The following is an 8,955-nucleotide window of genomic DNA, read 5'->3' on the forward strand; positions in this document are numbered from 1 at the left end:
TCTACTCCGAGCTCCTCCTGTGTGACTGAGCTCCTCACCCTGTCTCTAAGGGAGTGCCCAGCCACCCTGCAGACTCTTAACATATAGCTAGTCTTTTGTCACTATTTCTGTATGTTATGTTATAACCACATATTATGCAGCATAAATACAGAATCACTGGCCATGTTATATTCTGTCTGCTACAGATTGTGGGCTATGTTTTGTAATGACCCTAAGCTTTCTATGCACCCCACTCTACATAACAAGTCCTTTCAGTATCAGTATCAAGTGATTGTCATGCATTAGTACTTTAACAATGAAATACTGTCTGCTTTGGGACACAGGACACACTGCCATCTTGTGTTTGTGAATGGTACGTCTTTGGTCAAACTAAAAAAAACATAAGTTGAGAAATTATAAAGATCAATAAATAAAAGAGACTCTTTGAATTGACATGTAGGCTAATGTAAACATACAAAAATCTGAGTTTGTATAATTAATGAAAAACTTTTGACAGCGACTGAAGATGCTGTATCTGACTACTGGAAAAGGCTACACTGTGCATGTTCAGTAAGACAGGCTAATACAGAAAAGCATTTTGGGCTAGTAATCAATATTGTTCCCATATGGGAGGCAAGTCCGTGTGATGTGAGTTTTGTGTTTTTAGAGTGTGATAAATACCCACCCATACTATTTTCCACCACAGTTGTAGTCTGATACTGTCTCTTCATTGAGTGGTCAGTGAACCCTCAGCACAGAAGATAATAGGTCCTCCTCATACTTGTCCTTCTGGCCTCTGGACCACATCAATATTACAACACTCTGGGCCAGAGACGAACCAAATCAAATATTCATTCAGCTGCCAGTCTCTTCTACTTTTATTACATCTGTGGTTCAGGTATGTGGTCTGCTCATGTGACGTTTAGTGTAAAGTGTTTGTGTGGGACTTTTCAACATTTGGTGGTTTTTGGTATGATGTCCCAGTCCCAGATAGGGAGCAAAATAATTTATCCCAGTTGATAACATTGTAAGAAATGTCAAAAACAACAAAGTAACAAACAAACAAGAAAATTCAGCTCCCTCATCTCAGTTAAACAACAGACCTATACAGTTATGCGATGTATATGAATTATGGGGCATACGCTGTTAACAAAAATGCAGAAATTTGGGAGCACTGTACCAGCTTTATTAAAATACAAGTAAAACACAACTTGGCAAACTTTTATTCTAGTAGCATTTGAGTAGTTGGTTTGATTTGAGTTAATGTAATTTTTCCTGTTTATAGAGTAAGCCTACGTATGATAAATCCTTTGGAGGCAACATATTGTTCATCCAGAGGTTTTCTTATCAAAACAACATTTACTATATGCTATGACTTTGTTAAACTATAACAGTGGAAAAATATTAACTTGATTTTGATTTTTTAACACATTGAAAACTATACAGTGGAAATAAATTTAAAGGCATTTATAATTCAGAATCGGATGGAACAATTTATCTTCCATAACCTAAATTTTTTTTGTACATCTTTACTTCTGAAACTTCTTATATACAAATGGATGTATTTTGTACAGTTGTATGAGTTAGGGTGACCAGATTCTAAACTGGTTCACGCCAGGGTTTGGATGAAAATTGTGAAAATTGTGAAAAGAGTGTGTAATATTGTGTACGCTATTGTTAGTTATAATTTTGAGGGAATTCTGTTGCTGCATTTTTATTTATTTTTTTACTTTGTGGTCATTTGCAAACACAGTTTTCTGAATTTTGGCTGAACAAATGACAATTTATGCTCCTCTTTACTGTTGGCAGGGATCAGATTAGTCAAAAATTGTGACAGTCCTGATTTAGACTTGGTTTAGACAAAATTGGTCAAAAATAGGGACACCTGGGACATTTCTTGTATAAAACTGGAACAAATCACTGGTTTTGAATAAATCTGATGGGACAGGGGACACGGGGCTCAAAACTGGGTCTGTCCTGGGACATCTGGTCACCCTTGTAGGAGAGCCTAATTTTATAAAAAGATTTTTCCTTTTTTTTTTTTGGTAACCATCCCATCAAATTTTATTGTAGGATTTAGGTTAAAATCAGGGGACACAACTTTATAAAATGCCTGTACATTACCTGTAAGTAGGGCAGGTCCCTAACAATAATTTTGAATTGCATAGATGGGAGATAACATATTTATTTTTGTGAAGTTTGTGTAGTTTGTGCCTTACCAACAAGCTCTCACCCCTCACCAGCAGAGGGCAGTAATCAACGCAGAGACGGAGCCGCCATCTTGGTTCTTGCCTCTTTCGTCCATGGGAGCATCACAAACTCTAAACAAAAACATAACGGATTTACCACAATTTTCACAGGTATGTTTATTTTTTTGAAAGGATAAATTATCTAATGACCTATATATTTTTATTGCTTGTCGGTTTGTATAATACGCAAGATACAACAGCTGTTTTTAGCCTATAATGTTTGCAGAAATGCGGTGAAAATGCATAGGCCTTGATTTATACTATTTTGATTTTGCAGGAATAGCTACTAATAAAAGGATCTATAAACAAATGCAATCTCCGCGTATTTTTGATTATTAGGGCAATTATTAGGGCAGCAATTTACTTTTTTTTTGTAGTCGATTAGTCAGTGCTAATTGTCTTGATTAGTCGACTAGTCAAACAATTATTTCATCCATAAGACACTGCGATTTAGAAAAAAGATTTTTACGAAATAAAGGTTGAAATTTGCTAATTGAAGGCTGGAATGGGATTAATTTTGAGAATCAAAAATTGTTTACTCATTTGTATTTTGAGTTAGTACTACTGCTGTCTTAGTTTTAAGGTCTTTTGGCTTGTAGTCTTTATAGTCCCTATAGCCTGGAAAATTGTTAACAGACGATTATAATACAAATACAATTATTTTAATTGTCAACAAGTCGACTAGTCATAATTGGATTATTCTAATTAATTCCTGTAACCATAGTCATTTTCAAACTCATATTGTAAATTTGATTCTATGTACTGTCTCATCTTTTTATTTCTGGGCTAATTATATATATTTTTTCAGAGATCTGATGGTAAAGGAGGAGGAGGAGGATGGATGACCCATCTGGCAATAAGAACCATATGCCCTGTCCAGTGTGGACGGGGTCGGTTAGCTGGCCCGGAGACCCTTCTCAAGGAGCCCCTCTGATTCCTCTGCCTACTTCTCAACAGCTTGGCCTGGGCTCCTCTCCAGACTCAAGACCCATCTACGACCAAATACAGACATCTGGTCTAAACTGCCTCAACAACTTACCTTGTAGAGTCAATGCTCAGTCTAATTCTCGTTTCAAAACATCACAAATGTGCAGTACCCCGACATCAGCCTCTCTTTTTGCAAATGCTCCAACCTCTCCCAGTATTTCCAATGTTCTTTCCTTCGCTCAGCTTAGTCAGACGCCTTTAATGCCACCTACTAATCATGGCAAAAATACGACACGGCCTTCTCTTTACCAAACAACACAACATCTGGCCTCATTCCAGCCTTTGATATCAAATCAACCTTTACCCAGTGCACCCCAGGACCTACCTGTGAGTCTGCCCTCATGCTCACAACGATCAAACCAGGCTGTCAGGAGCAAATCGACAGAGGTAGACCCTGCTCCTGTCAGTGGACAAGTGAACATCCCGGCCGTTCCCACCCAGATGATCTCTCAGTGGAGGCAAAACCGCAAGGGTAAGCTGTTCCTTGGTATCATTCTATTTCATAGTTTATATTTCTGTGTTGTGTTTTTGTAGTGTTTGCTTCATTGTTGTTTCATTGTATTTTAGTTTATTTTTTGTCTCAATTCCCTTTTTTTAATAGATTTTTTTATGTTATTGAATGATAATGATGATGAATAATGATGATGTCCTCAATGTTGTGTGGCAAATGTGACAAATTTCTCTCAGCGGATAATAAAGCTTCTATTATGTTGCACATCTATTTAAATATACTAATGTAAAGTGTAATGACAATAAAGTTAAATCTAATCTACAAATTGTAAACAAACCTGTACGTATTTAGCATGTAATTGCTTATATTATAATGTATTAATTGATTATTGAGGTTCAGTGAGATTTATAGAAGCAAAAATAATGTCACATCAAGATCTATTACATAGAAATGAAAACTAAAAATGCCTTTTCTTGTAGCTGTTTGTGTCATATTAACTTTTACATTCATATTAGAGGAATGACGGTGAACTAAGCATTTCAGTTGTTTACTCATGGCCAGTGAATTATCTTTGTGATATCCCTTTTATGTGATAAAGTTTAGAGCTAAAGTTTATAACCATCTTTTATTTTCTTTATCAGGTAGTAAGAAGAAACCTTCAAATGCCCCAACGGAGCAAAGCTCAGCACCTCTGGTAAATGAATTCACAATGTATTTATTTAAAGGTTCTATGTTATACAAAATTGACTCTTGTGATCTTTAAGTCATGGTATAATCTTGTTACCTCATCAAAAACTTCCCGTGTTACCACATGACATTACAAGGTAGAAGCCCGATATGCAGAGTTTGTGTGTTAAACATGTGTGAATGAAACAAAACACAACTCCAGGTATGTTTGTGATGAGGAAACATAACATCATCAGATCAGAAAATAGCACAATATGTGCCTTTTACGTAGGAATGGGATGGAGTTTTTATTTACTCAATAGCCAGATATTTGTCAAACTTATAACATATTTAACCTTACAGGCCAATACTGAGTCACGCAGTGCACTTATGCAGCAGCGGCAGGAACTTCTTAAAAACTGTCAGATTTGGATGCACTTGTAAGTGTTTTATTATAACAGTGATGATTTTTCCATAATTTGTCTTATTAAATGTCTAATATATTGAATTTATTTCTTTTTTATAAAGCTAAAAACAATGCCTTCAGAGGACACTGGGAGTGAAGAGGTATCACTTGCTGCTGACCTGGTAAGAGTATAGTTCCATCCAGTATTTATTCTGCAACTTTAATTCAATAATCTTTTTTTTTTTATTTCATTTTTTATTTTAGACTCCTGTTGCAAATGATAGCGCACCTCTAGAATATCCTGATGAGTCGAGTGACTTTTCAGAGGTTAGTACACTGTTGAAATTTTTGCACAGAGGTTGGAGGAGTAGCTGCAATTTGTACTCATGTTAGTAAGTAACTGTACTTCTTAATTAAGAAAAACTGAGGCTTCTTTATCCCTCAAGCAATTAGTCTACAGCTTTGTATAAATAAATGTTCTGGATCAAATAGGACCAGTCTTATAGCACTAATGTATATGCCCAACAACTGAACCAATATTTGAAAGTCAATATTCGATCCAGCTAATTTTTTTGATATTCAATACTGGTACTGGATCAATATATTTAAACATTATTTTCATATATTTATTATTTTCTACAGAGTGCAGATGTTCCTTCGGAGGATGACGACAGTCCTGAGTTCTTACCTGTTAGTAATGAAGAAATTTCTGACTCAGTGGACAGCTCCTCAGATGAAACCCCTCAAAAGAAATCCACATGTAACACTCGACTTAAAGCAAAGTCAAAGGCTCACCCAGCGGCCAAAGACAAGCGCAAAAGAACTCTGAAGAAAAGGTACACACCCAAGTCGTCCATTTTGGTTTTACAATGTGTGAGCAAGAAAGGCAAGCGAGTATATGACAAGAAGAATTACTGCTTGTTCTGCTCCAAACCCTTCAGTAAACTATCTCGACATCTTGAAATGGTCCACAGTCACCAGGAGGAGGTTGCCAGTGCATTACAACATCCCAAACATTCCAAAGAGAGACTAAACATTTGGAATAGACTGAAAAATAAAGGTAATTTCGCTCACAACAAGGATGTGCTCAAAACGGGGAAGGGGTTCCTGGCAGCTGTGAAAAGACCAAGAACGCCTGTCCAAGATTATGAGTTTGTCCACTGTCTGTATTGTCAGGGACTGTACATCAGCAAAGGGTTGTTCAGACACATGAAGAAATGTCCAGAGAAAAGTAAAAGCAAAGATGAACCTAAAATAGGAAAGAAGCGTCTGGCATTTAGATGTGTGCTTGAAACACTGGGGCCAGACATCAGTGAAGGTTTTAAAGGACTTCTGTCTCCAATGATAAATGACCCGGTCACACAAGCCATTCTAAATCATAAGGTGATTCTGCAGTTTGGAGAGGGCATGTTTAAACAGCAAGGAGCTGATCCCAATCGACACGAGAATATCAGACAAAACCTTCGACAGATCGCTCGTCTGGTGCTAGAAGCTCAAAAGAGGACGCCTCTGAAAGAGATGGAGGATTTCTTTGAGCCCGCTAACTTCAAACATGTCGTCTCTGCCGTCAACATTGTAGCAGGGTTCAATTCAAAGACTAACTCATACACCAGCCCCTCTCTTGCTATTAAACTGGGATACCAGCTTCAAAAGCTCTGCAGCATTGTTGAGAATAATGCTATTGAAAGTGGAGATGAAAGCAGAGCCAAGTCCGCTCAAAGCTTCCTTGAAGTGTACAAGACTAAATGGAATAAGCTTGTATCTGCGAGTGCGCTCACCACTCTGAGAGAGACGAAACGTGTGAAGGAGAAGAGTGTGCCTTCGATCCAAGATGTCAAACGCCTGAACTCTTACGTGGCCAACACCCACACTGTGTCTGAAAACAAGTTCAGGGAGCACGTCTCTGCAGAAACATATGCTGCTCTGGCCAAGGTGATACTCGCCCGCATCATACTATTCAACCGAAGGAAGCCTGCAGAAGTGTCAGGCTTAAGACTTGAAGACTTCCTGTCCCGGAAAATGTATGACTCTTATAACTACTCCGGAGTTTCCCTGTCAGACCTGGAGAGGACCATGTGCCGGTTCTTCACTCGGATTGAAATCCGAGGGACCTGTGGCCGGATAGTTCCTGTGTTGCTGAAGCAGTCCTTTGTCTTTGGCTTGGAGCTTCTGGTGAAGAACCGTGAGGCATGTGGGGTCCCTGCAGAGAACCCCTTCCTGTTTGCCAGACCCACCGCTCTGACGTCCTACAGCGGCTCCACCATCCTACAGAACTACGTCAGAGACTGTGGAGCCAAGTCTCCCAAAACTCTCACTACAGCCAAAATCCGGACGCATTTTTCAGCCATGCTGCAGATGTTAAACCTCGATGAAAATGAGGCCAACCAGATTCTAGGACCAAACTATCAAGTTTTACAGACAGCCAGGACAGATGTCCTTGAACAACCAGGTGAGTATATCTGTAATGGCCAGTGCCACATTTTTGGACAGTTAAGCAGTTCTTTGTCTTTATCATAGGGACATTTGAAGATATAGGGACCCAAACATCTGCACAGTGGGGACAAAATCAATTCTCCTGTAACTACAACAGACCAGCTCCTTATTATCCTGACCAGAGCCAACACGCACAGGCACCAATCCAGGGCCCTGTACCAAAGCGCGTCGCCACAGACAAACCACAGAGAGGTAACAAAACATCCACTACTATCCTGTTGACAAATGTATCTTCAATGGCCAAAATAATTGCAATCAATGATAATATTACAATAATTATTTCAATTGTTGACAGTTTAAAAAATGTTGGGGATATTAATAATTGCAGGAACAACAATAATCTAGAAGAGGACATCACACATAAGTAGTTTTTTCTGCTCAGTTTGGTGGGACAATGTTAAGATTTTTGTCAATTCTCTTGGACATATTTAAAATGTGAACGTTGAACAGAATCCTATTATTAAAATATACATATCAAAACAAATTGCAATTGAAATGCTTTTCACAATTAGATATTTCCCCAGTATTGTTCAGCTGTATTGTCTACCATTTTAATTTCAATATACGGTATTATTATATCTCACTTTTAAAGGTCCTCTATTACACTGTATTCACTCGTGTGAGCTTTGGGCCATGGTCTAATGTTGTTACCTCATCAAAAACATGCCTGGAATTGTGTATGATTTCCTTTTAGCTTTTGTTGGGTAGAGATGAGCAATTCCAGGGCTAAAATTATCAAAATTATTCTAGTGAAGGTTTGTGGAGTTTAAAAACGAACTGGAGCACTTCCAGTATTACCACATGACACCACAACGAGGAACAGAGTGTTTTCTGTTTGAGAGAAGAACTTATCCTACAGTAAATATGCAGGGTTTGTGTGTTAAACATATGTGGATGAAACAAAACACAACTCCAGGTATGTTATGATGAGGAAACATTATTATAACATCGATCAGAAAATAGCATAATATGGATCCTTTAATCCTCACAGTCTGCAAATTTGCTCTTTTCTGCTTTCATGCTCACAGCGTCTCAGAAGAACAAACAGAAGTGGGATGAGGCGGAGGTGCGGGCTGTAGAGAGGCACATGATGCGCTTCATTCACGGACATAAAATCCCTCAGAAAATGGACTGCCTCCAGTGTCTCGACGCTGAACCCGAGGCTCTGAGGGCACGTTCCTGGAAGGGTGTTAAGGACTATGTGAGAAACAGGATCACAGCACTGAAGAGAGAGGAGAGCAGGAGCGCTTTGAAAAACCTGCCACCAACCAACTGGCCCACCCAGGATACAAGCGGTTATTACCAACTTTGAACATGTAGTAGCCAGAATCTGTAGATCTGGAGGTTTGTCACCACCCTATTTAAGTATTTTTACTGCTCATTATAAAAGAGCAGCTGTTTTTAGTAGCCAAAATGTTATAATCTTATTTATGTTTTATTAACCAGCCTTATGTAAAAATATTTGCAACGTGTGATGAAGCGATAAACCTTTGTGTTTTTTATTCTGGACTTCAATTTATTCTACTTTGATGGGTTTACTTAACATAACAACTAAAATATACATTCTAGATATTTGGGAAAAAAGAGGAGATGTTATTAAAGTTGCTGATAGGATACATACCTCGATACACAGGCCGCGATCTCGATATAGTGAGCTTTCAATTAGATTTGATATATTTATATAGATTGGATATGGTTTAATAAAAAAACAAAGGCTAAATCAT

The 8,955-nt window shown here is 38.2% G+C and overlaps 1 protein-coding gene across 1 annotated transcript; it reads left to right on the plus strand.

Annotated features, from left to right (window-relative positions):
• Positions 1-2,233: 2,233 nt before the first annotated feature.
• On the plus strand, positions 2,234-8,733 carry LOC110172101 (uncharacterized). The gene is made up of 9 exons (XM_020937922.2): positions 2,234-2,339; positions 3,037-3,687; positions 4,308-4,360; positions 4,696-4,772; positions 4,861-4,920; positions 5,003-5,065; positions 5,381-7,187; positions 7,256-7,423; positions 8,260-8,733. The coding sequence occupies exons 5-9, from the start codon at positions 4,870-4,872 to the stop codon at positions 8,541-8,543; spliced, it is 2,373 nt and encodes a 790-aa protein (XP_020793581.2). The 5' UTR covers positions 2,234-2,339; positions 3,037-3,687; positions 4,308-4,360; positions 4,696-4,772; positions 4,861-4,869; the 3' UTR covers positions 8,544-8,733.
• The last annotated feature ends 222 nt before the right edge of the window (positions 8,734-8,955 follow it).

Source organism: Boleophthalmus pectinirostris, unplaced genomic scaffold (assembly GCF_026225935.1).
Source record: "Boleophthalmus pectinirostris isolate CB_2022bp ecotype Guang Dong unplaced genomic scaffold, ASM2622593v1 HiC_scaffold_4, whole genome shotgun sequence".
Taxonomy (NCBI): domain Eukaryota; kingdom Metazoa; phylum Chordata; class Actinopteri; order Gobiiformes; family Gobiidae; genus Boleophthalmus; species Boleophthalmus pectinirostris.